Source organism: Bubalus kerabau, chromosome 10 (assembly GCF_029407905.1).
Source record: "Bubalus kerabau isolate K-KA32 ecotype Philippines breed swamp buffalo chromosome 10, PCC_UOA_SB_1v2, whole genome shotgun sequence".
Taxonomy (NCBI): Eukaryota; Metazoa; Chordata; class Mammalia; order Artiodactyla; family Bovidae; genus Bubalus; species Bubalus kerabau.
Genome location: NC_073633.1, coordinates 48,548,569 through 48,562,181, shown reverse-complemented (window position 1 = coordinate 48,562,181; position 13,613 = coordinate 48,548,569). Strand labels below are relative to the sequence as shown.

Sequence of the window (13,613 nt, the reverse complement as noted above, 5' to 3'; positions counted from 1 at the left end):
GTTTCTCTGAGTTCTCTTTTGCTGTCAAATAAACATGGCATTCTGCAGCCAGTCTTTCATGTGACATCCTAATGAGAACGCTTTTCATGTCATTAAATTTTCAATTGCAAAGCTGTCAAATAGAAGTACAGTGCAAGTCATATATGTAATTTCAAATTTTCAGACAGCCACATTAAAAGGTAAAAAGAAACAGGTGAATTTAATGTTAAATCATTTTAACCTGTAATCTCTAAAACATTATCATTTTGACTTGTAATTAATATAGAAAACCTGTTATTGAGCTTTTTTTTTTTCATTTTTGTTCTAAATCCTCAAAATCTGGCGAGTATTTCATACTCACAGCTCCTCTACCTGGGACTGCTAGTGCCTGCTGTTGGATAGCATGGTTCTGTAGGATCAAGAAAAAGAAGAGGCACGCTTTGGGGTTATAAGATAAACATTGTTTTTTTAAAATATTTACTTCTTCTCCTCTAACGTACTGAAACTTTCTCAATCTAGAGCATTGATTTATGCATGATATAAAATGGTACAACAGCTTCCTTTTCAATCCACATAATTTCCCCAAATTTCTTCAGGAAAACAGTCGTCTAGAAAATGAGCTTCTGGAGAATACAGAGAAGTTGGCAGAGTATGAGAGTCTGACAAACAAACTTCAGCAAAATTTGGAAAATGTTTTGGCAGAAAAGGTAAATCTGTTTAAACGTGATTTCCTGAAAGGTAACCCCGAAATGTAGTTTACTCAAAAGACCAGAAGCAGTGCCACTAAGAAAATATCTGTTATGGAATTATTTATGTGACTAAAGGAAGTTGTCAACTTTTGCAGGGATTTAATTTATACGAGGAAAACTTTGCATGGCACTGAGAAAGGATCTCTGCTTTAGTTGAACACATCACTCTAGAATGTTCTTTCCATCTTCCAGTGGATGGTGTTTCTGTTCAAAAGTCACATTCCTTTCATACTCAAGAGACTGAGTGAACACCAGAAGTTGGGGCCTTTGGTATTTTATAGGTCAAAGAAGGACACTTGGGAAAAATGACAACTTTGCACTTTCCATTTTCTAGTTTGGTGACCTTGATCCCAGCAGTGCTGAATTCTTCCTGCAAGAAGAAAGGCTGACACAGATGAGAAATGAATATGAGCAGCAGTGCCGGGTGAGTGACTGAAGAGAACTTAGTAAGTGGAGGAGTGCCTAATTCAGATCCTGCTTCACCGTTCACCAGCCAAGTGACTGGTAAACATAACCTGTGGGTATCTCAATTCCTCATCTACAAGGTGACAAAAAATAAATGAACCCACAAATAGGGTTGTTGTGGGGAGTCAGGAAGTACACGTGAAGTGCTTAGAACAGAGCCTGAGACACAGAAAACACTTAACCTAAGTGCTTGCTATTAATGTTATTATTTAGTATCCTGACATATGAGAGAGTTGTGCAAACTGCGGTTGTTTGTTTTATCTGGGTCAGAAATTGCCAGTAATTAGAGGAAAATAAAGTTTTATTCTAAGAGAAGGAAACTGTGGTCATGTTGATATGCTTATTCCAATACCAGCCTTTCCTGAGTGCAGGCCTACTCTGATATAATTTGCTTTTGTTCTGTGGGGTTTTTTCCTGAATACATTCCTTACTTTATTTACAAAATACAAATAGAGCAGAAAACACTCAAGTCTTAAAGTAGTAAGTCATTACTACTAGAGGACACAAAAACATCCTAATAAATAAGAATCTTTGACTTTTTTAGAAAAGTAACTCTTCTAAGCTCGGGAATCTGGGATTTTTTTTTTTTTTTTTCCTTAAACCAAAAACACTTGTGTATTTTAACATGGTGAGCATAACTGAGTTCAGCCTGCTTTAAATGAACATAGTACTTGGGCAAAAATGAAGAAAACAATCACCTCCTTATGAGGCTGTTCATAGTCTGCCTTCTCAGGAAATATACACACAGATTTTGAGAAAAGAAATGAAATATTTGTCACTCTTACAAATACATTTTGGCTCTTGTCTCTAATCTCCTGTGCTTTCAGTTATATAGATTTTTTTTCTCCTATGCTTTCAATTATTTCATCAGTAGAATCTGTCAGCTCCACCTCCAAAAATTCCCCAAATTCATCCACTTATTTATTTTTTAATAGCTTTTCATAACCATACAGTTCACCAACTTAAGGTACAATTCAGTCTCTTTTAGTATATTCACAGAATTGTACAACCATTACCATAATAAATTTTAGAACATTTTCATCACCCGCAAAGAAACTCCCAGTCCACCTGGCTGTAATCTCTCCCGTGACCTCCAGCCCTAGGCAGCTAATGATCTATTTGCTGTCTGCTTGGTTTTGCCTATTTTTTACATTTCCTATAAATGGATTTATACAATATATCGACCTTTGTGACTGGCTTCCTCCATTTAGCATATTGTTTCTGAGCTCCATCCATGTAGTACCGTGTATCAGTACTTTGTTTATTTCTATTGCTGCATAATATTCCATAGCATAGCCATACCACATTTTATTTATCCATTCCTTAGTTGATGGACATTGAGTTATCCAAATATTGTGAATAATGGGCTGCTGTGAGTAATTTGTGTGTGAGCTCTTACGTGGACATAGGCTTTCATTTCTCTTGGGTATGTACTGAGGAGTGGAATTGAATCACATGATCACTGTATGCTTAACCTTTGAAGAACTGCCAAATTTTTTGCAAAATATTTGCACCATTTTACATTCCCACCAGTAAGACAGTTCCCGTTTCTCTCCATCCTTGCCAACAGTTGTTACTGTATGTCCTTTTTAACCATCCTAGTGAATATGAAGTGGAATCTCATCGTGGCTTTGATTTGCATTTCTCTGATGGCTAATAATATTGAGCATCTTTTCATGTGCTTGTCAATATATCTTCTTTGGAGAAATGTCTCTTCAGATCTTTTGCTGAATATTTAAATGTGTTATTTGTCTTTTTATTATTGAGTTGTAATAGTTCTTAATATATTCTATATACAAGTCCCTTATCAGATATATATGGTACAAAAACTTTTTTTCCATGTTGTGGGTTGTCATCTACTTTCTTGTTGGTGTCCTTTGAAGCACAAAAGTTTTTAGTTTTGATGATGTACAGTGTATCTGTGTTTTCTTCCGTTGCTTGTTTTTGACATCACAGCAAAGATTTATATTGGTTTTTAAATTCCAGCTATTACAAGACCAAGTAGACGAACTCCAGTCTGAACTGCAAGAATATCGTACACAAGGCAAAGTATCCAGGCTTCCCTTGAAGAACTCACTGTCAGAAGAACTTGATATTAACAGTGGTTGCATCGAGCCTGACCAGGGTAAGCCATTCAGACACCATCTTTTCAGAGTCTGTGCCTTTGAGTTTTGATTTTAAAACCATGGTTGGGCTGGTCCGAGTGCAGTGGTGTTTACAATTAATTGATCACAGCCAGTTACAGATTTCTTTGTTCCTTCTCCACTCCCACTGCTTCACTTGACTAGAAAAGAAGAAAAAAAAAGAAGGAGAAAAAAAGAAGAAGAAGAAAAAAAAACCCATGGTTGAATGTAAAATGCAAAATGTTGGCAACTCTGCCTTCTCCGCCCCCACAACACTACCCCACCCCCACCCCACCCCAAAAAAGACTTTGGCAATGCTATTTTCTTGAGCTGTTTCACTTGTGGTATGTTTTTTTCATTTGTCCTGAAGTCTTTGTGAGACTATTTCCATCTGATTTTGATACACATCAACAAAGAAATGGAAAAATCAAACCACAAGGATATTAAAAAAAAAAACTGGCTACGAGTCTGCGAATCCAGGCCTTGGGAGTGTTAGAATTCAGTCACTGAGTTATTGCTGAATCCTCCCTTTCTAAAAGAGTGCCTGACTGGTATGACATGTTTTGCAGAGTGAGCCAGCCAGAAACCCCAGAATTTGATTTCCTTATGCTGATTGTGCTAAATGCCTGCAAAACAACAAATAAGATAAATAAATGTTGGTGCCTGTGCCTTGGGGAGGATTTTGAGTAATACAGCTGGAAGGCAGAGCTGTTTGGGAACCCTCCTATGTTCATTATCAGCTCTTTTCCTCCCTCCTCATATCCTGCCTCTTTCCTCCAGGGTGTTAAATATGAATTTCAGAAAGGATTTATGATAAATTCTTCATTATAAATAGTTTTCCCCACTGCTACTTGGAACGGGAGTACAGGTTCTCACAATGGTTGTTTATTCTTCTCCTTACCTATTTATTCTACAGTATATAAGGGAGTTAGGAGGGAACAGGAAGAGGCTTGAATCTTTTCCTCTAAGTTTGTACTCTGTAACCTTACTGTGGTAAAAGAATGGAGCCCAGCTGATAGGATATATCTCAGAAGCTTTTCTGGGCTTTTCCATAGATGACCAAGGGCTGGGAGTTCTAATCATGGGTACATGAGGCTGTGCCATCTTGGGATGGTTTATACCCCAGGTATCACTTCTCAGATGGGGAATGCCATGACAGATGTAGAGAAAGCCCAAAGATTGTCAATTCCAGCTGTTAGACTTACACTATTTCTTGCATCTGCCTGTGTCCTTCCACATGAAAACTTTTTTTGAGTCCCCTGCCTTAATATTAGTCCCCTGCCTTAGTATTGGAGAAGGAAATGGCAACCCACTCCAGTGTTCTTGCCTGGAGAATCCCAGGGACGGGGGAACCTGGTGGGCTGCCGTCTATGGGGTCACACAGAGTCGGACACGACTGAAGCAACTTAGCAGCAGTAGCAGCAGCAGTCTTAGTACTAGATGTAATCATTTCATCTGTGTACTAGCTCAGCCCTCAGCTTATGCTTCACATTTCAATGTCTGTCCCAGTCACCACTGTGGGCAGTTGCACAGGTGAACTCCTATGGAATGAGCTGATAGTTTTCTACCGAATCTGCCTATATCCAGGTTCCTAACCTATGCTCTATTCTTTTTAATAACTTTAGCTGATAATTTAAGATGAGGCCCCACCTGCACTACAGGAAATTAGCATTGTAGTGCTCAGTCTTCTGTAATGTTGAGTGGTGGGTTGGATATCTTGATCCATGAAGTTAACACCTCAAAGTGTAGCAAGTATGCTGGCCATTCACCCTCCTGCCACATTCCCTTCTGCTGATTTTTCACCCAGTATTTGTTGGATGGAAAGAAGGCTGGTTAGTTTGATCATACTGCCTCACTCTGTAGCATTTTCATTAGCAGGAGGTCACTTTTAAGAAACATTTTCCCCATCTGCTCCCACCTCCTGTCCTATTGATTTCTATTAAGGTTTGATACCCTGCCTTACATGAAAAATCTGTTGTCTTTGTTTTTTCTCATTTTCTCTTATGCTTGAAAATAAGAGACCACTCTTGGATTCTGCTGTTTCCTAGTAGATATCATCATTACAATTTAGGATTCCATAATTAATGCCAGTTGTGTTATTGAAAGAACCTGCAGCCGGGTCAACAGATCCCATGTGTTTTCAGGGCTTGGTTCTGAAGAATGCAATCCACTGAATATGAGCATCGAGGCAGAGCTGGTCATCGAACAGATGAAAGAACAACATCACAGGGAGTTGTGTCACCTAAGACTGGAGCTTGAAGATAAAGTAAGACCTTCTTCTCAATCCTGTTCTCTGATTTCTTTGAGCTCTGACAAGCTTTTGCATGTACGACACTCTCCATTCTTTTTTCTCCCAGAGCAGCACTTTCTGTACATTTCCTCATGCATCTGGGTGGCTACCAGGAACTCACTTCCTCAGGATGCTTTCACAGGCCAAGGGGCCTTTGAGGGCTCTTCTTCTTAGGAGAGAGATTCTTAAAACTGGAATATCTTCAGTCCTAGCCAGCATGGAGCTTAAAGGTCATTACATTATTTCCAACTCACTAAAAAAAAACTTTAAAAAAACCAAAAAAGTACTTTGATACAGCATTACCTCCTAAATTAGGTACAAGTTCTGAATCTTGGTTTTCAAAACCCTTTACCGTATTGCTTTAGGTTATATTTGCAGTCTTCTCTTTTATCATCCTTTGAGTTACTTCATCTTCCAGCCAGACCAGGTGGTTTGCTGCTCTTCATCAAACTGTCCTCTTTTGCTCATGCTATTCCATGCTATGTTATTATTTCTTTCTACCCCTTGAAAGTCTACTTAACCTTCAGAGCTTACATCAGATGCTACCTCTTATATTCCTGAATTCTCCCAACCAAACATGATTTTCACCTCCTTGGAGTCCCCAGGTTACACTGTAGGTATTTTTCCTATACATGTTTTTAAATGTTTTATTCTAACTGGTAGTACACTTTCTTTATATTTGTCATAACCATGTCTAGAGAAGGGGCTATGTCTTATCCAACTTGTGTCCCCATGAGGCCTGCAGAGTCGAATACTTGAATATAATTATCTATGTTAAGACTTTCAGTTTGCAGTTGGAAAGGATGCCTGTGAAGAAATACAGTGTCTATGTGAAGGTCTAGTTAGTTTTAACAGAGTTGTTTAGAAACTAATAAAATTCAACCAATTTACAAAGGAAATCAAACCATGCCTGACTTAAAAATATCTTATTTAATGTGTTTGAATTGTTACTTTAAAACAAAAATAGGAAAACTGAGAAATGTGTTGTAAGAAAAAAGTCTTTACTGCCCCATCGCCTTTCCATGGCCTTGAGTTGAATAACACTGTGGTGGTTTCACTTTCTGGCTTTAGGTGAACTATTATGAAAAGCAGCTAGATGAAACCAAAGTTGCCTTTGAAAAGGAGCAGGAGAACATGAAGCTCAAGTGTGAGAATGAAGTACACATCTTAGAAGAACAAATAAGTGACCTTAAAAATAAAATTGCAGAACTTCAGGGCCAGACAGAGGTACTCAAGGAGGCACAGCACATGGCTATCTGCAGACATGAGGAGGAGAAAAAACAGCTGCAAATGAAGTGGGATAAGGAGAAGGCTCACGTGCAGGAGGAGCTGCGGCTGGAGCATGAGATGGCACTCAGGGCTAGGCTGGAGCAGGTGGAGGAAGGCTTTAACAGAGAGAGGGAAAGACTCGTCCAAAATGGCGCCTGGACAGAGGAGAAGGTGAGGGGCTTGACTCAGAAACTAGAACAAGTTCACCAGGAGCAGCTGAAAAGCCTGGTGGAGAAACACATTCTTGAGAAAGAGGAATTGCAAAAAGAGCTCTTGGAAAAACACCAAAGGGAACTACATGAGGGAAGGTAAGAAAGTGGGGGAAGGAGAGGAGGGGACACCAGTCCTCAGGGGCACCACAAGTCCCAGTTAATAAAGGAGACTTTGAAAAACCAGAAGGTGTAAGCACCCACTTACTGACTAGAATTCTTTTTTAGTTTTTCAACTTGTTTTGTCCTTGTTTAGATATAAGCCTACCTTGGGATTGTTGAAACTTTTTTTTTTTAAGAGGAAAGTTTTTCATTTTTTTTTTATCAGACATATACTTTTTAAGGTTCTGGATGAGGATAAAATTATCACAAATGTGATTTCTTCTTCGTTTAGTCCTGTTGTTTTCTGAGAAAGGCCTTTTATAAGTTATTAGATTCGGGCAAAGTTACATTTTCTCCCAGAGTTATGAAACACTATTTTGTGCTTACTTTCCTCAAGTGAAACCTCAGATGCTTTTGAGGGCTTTGGTGCTTCATACTTTATCTCGGTGGTACTTCATTAAATAGAAAGCAAAACATATATGTATGGTTTATATAACTACATATAGACAGGCAGGGAGTCACTCAGTCTTGTCCAACTCTTTGTGACCCCACAGACTGTAGCCTGTCAGGCTCCTCTATCCATGGAATTCTCCAGGCAAGAATACTGGAGTGGGTTACCATTTCCTTCTCCCAGGGATCTTCCTCACCCAGGGATCAAACCTGGATCTCCTACATTGCAGTCAGATTCTTTACCATCTAAGGCACCAGGGTATACATAATTAAAATGAAAGAATTTTATGTATTTCCCATTTAGGGTTTAGGGTAATATGTATTTGAACATTTAATGAGAAAGCATTGTGAGTTTTTGGCTAAAACTCCATAAATATCTGGGAATATGCCAGAGAATTTGGTTTCTAAATCTTCTTTTTAAATGCAGAGAGAGGTAAGTGAGTCTTTTAAATTAATTATGGCTGCCATTGTTTGGCACTCAGCAATGAGATCCCTTCTGAGTATAGAAATAAGTGAAGACCATTTTTTAGAAAACATTTACATTGTTTGCTTGGCTGCTTCTTCTATGCATGGGAAAATGTTTTTTTGTTTGCTTCTGGAGTTGATGACAGTTTCAGTAATGCTGTATGTTGACCACATTTAGGGAAAAAATGGAAACTGAGTGTAATAGAAGAACCTCTCAGATAGAAGCCCAGTTTCAGGCTGATTGTCAGAAAGTCACTGAGAGATATGAGCACGCCCTGCGGACTCTGGAGGTGCACTACCGCCAGCAGCTGAAGGAGCTCCTGGACCAACAATGTGAGGAGAGGTCCCAGTGGGAGTTTGAGAAGGACGAGCTCACCCAGGAATGTGCGGAAGCCCAGGAGCAGCTTAAAGAGACTCTCCAGAGGGAGAAAGCAACCTCTTTGGTCCTCACCCAGGAGAGAGAGATTCTGGAGAAAACATACAAGGAGCATTTGAATAGTATGGTTGTTGAGAGAGAGCAGCTACTACAGGACCTGGAAGATCTGAGAAACGTGTCTGAAAGTCAGAAAAGTCTCCTGTCCAACCAGATACTTGAGCTGAAGAGCAGTCATGAAAGAGACCTGAAGGACCGTGAGCAGATCCTGTGCCAGGCAGGCACCTCAGAGCAGCTGGTCAGCCAGAGGCTTGAACAGCTGCAAAGGGAACATGACCAGGAGAGGCAGGAAATGATGTCCAAGCTTCTGGTCATGGAGAGTGTCCACAGAGCAACCTGTGAGAAAGCAGATCGAGAGAGGGCTGAGATGAGCACAGAAATCTCCAGGCTCCAGAATAAAATCAAGGAGATGGAGCAGGTAGTGTCTCCTCCCTCCAGGCTTCAGAATAGCTGTCAGGTGATAGGAGGGGAGGAGGCAGAAGAAAATGGTGCCATGTCCCTGCTTCAGCAAGGAGAACAGCTGTTGGAAGAGAATGGAGATGTTCTCTTAAGCCTGCAAAGAGCCCATGAACGAGCAGTGAAGGAAAATGTGAAAATGGCAACTGAAATTTCTAGGTTGCAGCAGAGGCTGCAAAAATTAGAACCAGAGTCAGTAATGTCTTCTTGTTTAGATGAACCAGCTACTGGGCTCTTTGGAAGTTCAGTGGAACAAACAGAGCCATTTTTACAGCCAAACCGAATCAAACAAGCAGAAGGTGGAACCACGCAGCGTATTCTCAGTGACCTACAAGGCGATGAGGTCCGTGACCTCGAAAGTACAGGGACAAGCTCTGGTCAGAGGCAGGTCAGAGTGGAGGAGTCTGAAGCATCAATAGAGAGTTTTTCCGAGCTTGAAAATAGTGAGGAGACCAGAACTGAAACCTGGGACCTGAAGAATCAGGTCGGCCAGCTTCGGGAACAGTTAATGATCTTACGTGCAGACTGCGATCGAGCGTCTGAAAAGAAACAGGACCTACTGTTTGATGTTTCTGTGCTAAAAAAGAAACTGAAGATGCTTGAAAGAATTCCTGAGGCTTCCCCGAAGTATAAAGTGTTATACGAAGATGCCAGTAGAGAAAATGAATGTCTTCAGGAAGAGCTGAGGATGATGGAGACACGCTATGATGAAGCACTAGAAAGTAACAAAGAGCTCACTTCAGAAATGTTCAGATTACAGGATGAGCTAAAGAAGGTTGAAGAAATGACTGACACATTCCTTAGCCTGGAAAAGAGTTACAATGAGATCAAAAGAGAAAATGAGGAACTGCATGTTCTGGTTTTGAGACTTCAAGGCAAGATTGAGAAGCTACGAGAAAGAGCAGCACTGCAGTGTGACTGCTTCTCCTTATGGGAAGCCCATTTAGATAACCTGGAAGTCGGACCTGATGAAAAGGTCTTTGAACTAAACCAAACACTGGATGAGCGCATACCAAATGTTATGAGCGTGCACCATATTATAGAAGAACATTTGTATCAAGAAAACCAGTACCGAGAACAAGAGAATACACAGCTCTTAGAGAAAGTAAAAGCACATGAAATTGCCTGGCTACATGGAACACTCCAGACACATCGAGACAAGCCTGGAGCACAGAACCGAGTTATACTGGAGGAAAACACTGCTCTCCTCGGCCTTCAAGACAAGCATTTTCAGCACCAGGCCACCATCGCAGAGTTAGAACAGGAGAAAAAAAAGCTGCAGGAGCTGACTAGAAAGTTGAGGGAAAGAGTCACTGCTTTAGTCAAGCAAAAGGATGTACCTTCTCAAGGAGAAAAGGAGGAAGAGCTGAAGGCAATGATGCATGACCTGCAAATCACATGCAGTGAGATGCAGCAGAAAGTTGAGCTTCTGAGGTAATGTATGCACCTTCTGCACTTCACGGAGTCGCACAGAGCACCTCACCAAATCTAACTTCTGCTGCTTGCTGTGCCTAGAAAAACTAACCTGTTAGTCTTCACAAAGAGAGCAGTACTTTAGACTTCCTTCTGCTTCTGTGTTGTATTAACAAGTAGAATAACCCAGCCTAGGAGGCATTCCTTCCTCTATAGGAAATCAGTGTTGTTCATTTGGGGGTGAAAGTTCATAATGGAGACTGTTTGCTGTTTAACCACATGCATCATCATTGTATGTCGTCTTTAACTCTCTTCTAGCACTTCATTTGGATGGACAGACTTTTTTCCTTTGGCTAAATGTTATTTTCCTCATTTTGATGAAGCAAGTTATATGAGAATGAATGCCTTTTGTGTATTATTAACTTACTTGGTAGATAAGAACTTTCTTCTTATACTAATATGGGGAAAAAATGTTGTTTCATGGCCTATAGTTTTTCACTTACATCACTTAAAGTGCATGCTGATATTCTATAGATATTGGAAATTCATCTTAGAACATACAATTTTTTGAGGAGCTATCAGATTTTAATGTGCTGAAAGAACAAAGACAAATATGATACTAATTTGAACCACTGGTCACTTGACTTTATAAAATATCATAGCAATAGTCGTCTAACAAATTTGGTTCAAAAAAATTGTAGAATTTACATCATGTCTGAAATATCTTAATGATATGGGGGAAAAAAAACAAAATAATTCTAGGTGTAGTCTTTCCTCCTTTTATTTTAGACCGTTCTTAGTTCCAAAAATCATAATGAGATGAAAGAAATTAGAAGGTAACTGTTAGTGTACATGTTTTGATATGTCCCTTTCATTTATGTAGTGAATTTTCTTTGTCTAGGTACCTTGGGGTTTAAAACTAAAGCTCATACAGCTTAGTGATATGGCTTTTGTCTTTGAGGAGCAGGGAGGACTTGAGACTGAAATACAAAGAGTTATGTGCTCAAAGCAGTATGAGAAAGTCAGCAAGTAGGATGGGTACTGAGTCTCTTTTCTGTCTCAATGCTTAAGTGTTTTAGTCACACTTCCCTAATGTTTTTTAGTAAAATTCTTACTCCCCAAAAGGAATGAGTCACTGTCATAGCTTGATTTCCAAGTACCAAGAGACATACTAATTTAGGCTTTTCTTTTTAACTGGTATGGAATATGGATTTAATTGGAAGTTACTAGAAAGTGTTTTCCAAAGATGCCAGATGATGGCCTTTTTATAACTATTTTTTAAAAATCTCTGTACTGCAGATATGAATCTGAGAAGCTTCAAGAGGAAAATTCTATTTTGAGAAATGAAATTACTACTTTAAATGAAGAAGACAGTATTTCTAACCTGAAATTAGGGAAATTAAGTGGATCTCAGGAAGAAATGTGGTAAGATATATACTTAAATATTCTAAAGGCATTTTTGCAAGGACTAAAACTGTGGTACTTCAGTGTTTAAAGCCTAACTCTTAAGTTATATTTTCATTGTCCCTTTAGGCAAAAAATAGAAACTGTAAAACAGGAAAAAGCTGCAGTTCAGAAGATGGTTGAAAATTTAAAGAAACAGGTAAGAGGTATTTCTCAATGTTTCCTGATTCTAAAATTTTCTTTTTTTAAATTTGAAATTTATAGCACATGCCACTGGAAACGTAGCCAGTAATGATAAGGTTGTAACTCTGAGTTTCAAAATGGAAACTTACTTCATGCTAATTCTAAATTCAGTTTCTATTTTTTGAAAATATATTTATTATTTTCAAAATGTGTATACATTATTTCTAGACTCTGGGTATTTAATACAAGCCATATAATCAGTGGAAATGGGGAGATGATAACCTCTAAACCAAACCTATGAAAAACTAGCTCTATCCCTTATGTGTTTGTTTTTTTTAATTGGTGGAAAATTGCTTTACAATTTTGTGTTAGTTTTTGCCATACAGCAACATGAACCAGTCATAATTTTATATATACATATTTATCCCTTCCTTCTTGAGCCTCCCTTCCCTCCCGCTATCCCACATCTCTAGGTCATCACCGAGTACCAGGCTGGGTCCCTGTTATTTAGCAACTTCCCACTAACTATCTGTTTTACACATAATAGTGTATATATGTCAATGCTATTTTCTGAGTTCATCACACCCTCACCTTCTCCTGCTGTGTCTACAAGTCCATTCTCTACTAGGTTCATCAGTACCATTTTTCTAGATTCCATATATAAGTGTTAATGCACGATATTTGTTTTTCTCTTTCTGACTTCACTCTGTATAAAAGGCTCTAGGTTCATCCACCTCACTACAACTGACTCAGATTTGCTTCTTTTTATGTCAGAGTTATATTCCATTGTGTAAATGTACCACAACTTCTCTATCTGTTCATCTGTCAGTGGACATCCAGGTTGCTTCCATGTCCTGGCTATTGTAAAATGCTGCAGAGAAATTGGGATACATATGTCTTTGAGAATGGTGGTTTTCTCAGGGTATATGCCCAATAGTGGGATTGCTAGGTCATATGGTAGATTTAGTCTTTTGAGGAATCTCCATACTGTGTTCCATCATGGCTGTATCAGTTTATATTCCCACCAACAGTGCATAAGGGTTCCACTCTCTCTACTTCCTCTCCAGAATTTATTGTTTGTAGATTTTTTGATGATGACCATTCTGACTGGAGTGAGGTGATAACTCATTGTAGTTTTGATTTGCATTTGTAATAATGAGTGATGTTGAGCATCTTTTCACGTGTTTATTAGCCATCTGTATGTCTTCTTTGGAGAAATGTCTGTTTAGGGCTTCTGCCCATTTTTTGATTGGGCTGTTTGTTTTTCTGATATTAAGCCATATGAGTTGCTTATATATTTTGGAGATTAACCCTTTGTCAGTTGCTTCATTTGCAATTATTTTCTCCCATTCTGAGGGTTGTCTTTTCATCTTGTTTATAGTTTCCTTTACCGTGCAAAGGCTTTTAAGTTTTATTAGGTCCCATTTATTTACTTATGTTTTTATTTCTATTAATCTAGGAGGTGGGTCAGAGAGAATTTTGCTGTGATTTATGTCAAAGAGTGTACCGTCTGTGTTTTCGTCTCAGAGTTTTATAGTTTCTGGCCTTACATTTAAGTCTTTAATCCATTTTGAGTGTATTTTTGTGTATGGTGTTAGGAAGTGTTCTAATTTCATTCTTTCA

General features: G+C 38.9%; 1 protein-coding gene across 8 annotated transcripts in view; it reads left to right on the top strand.

The window, feature by feature from the left end:
• NIN (ninein) overlaps positions 1 to 13,613 on the top strand; it is a 105,898-nt gene that overhangs the window by 63,092 nt on the left and 29,193 nt on the right. For all 8 annotated transcript variants that reach the window (XM_055537598.1, XM_055537603.1, XM_055537602.1 and 5 more), the window contains 8 exons: positions 576 to 686; positions 1,063 to 1,152; positions 3,180 to 3,318; positions 5,461 to 5,582; positions 6,678 to 7,183; positions 8,280 to 10,424; positions 11,703 to 11,828; positions 11,937 to 12,006. In XM_055537598.1, the coding sequence (XP_055393573.1) occupies positions 576 to 686; positions 1,063 to 1,152; positions 3,180 to 3,318; positions 5,461 to 5,582; positions 6,678 to 7,183; positions 8,280 to 10,424; positions 11,703 to 11,828; positions 11,937 to 12,006 (3,309 nt within the window). The remainder of the gene's footprint in view (positions 1 to 575; positions 687 to 1,062; positions 1,153 to 3,179; positions 3,319 to 5,460; positions 5,583 to 6,677; positions 7,184 to 8,279; positions 10,425 to 11,702; positions 11,829 to 11,936; positions 12,007 to 13,613) is intronic.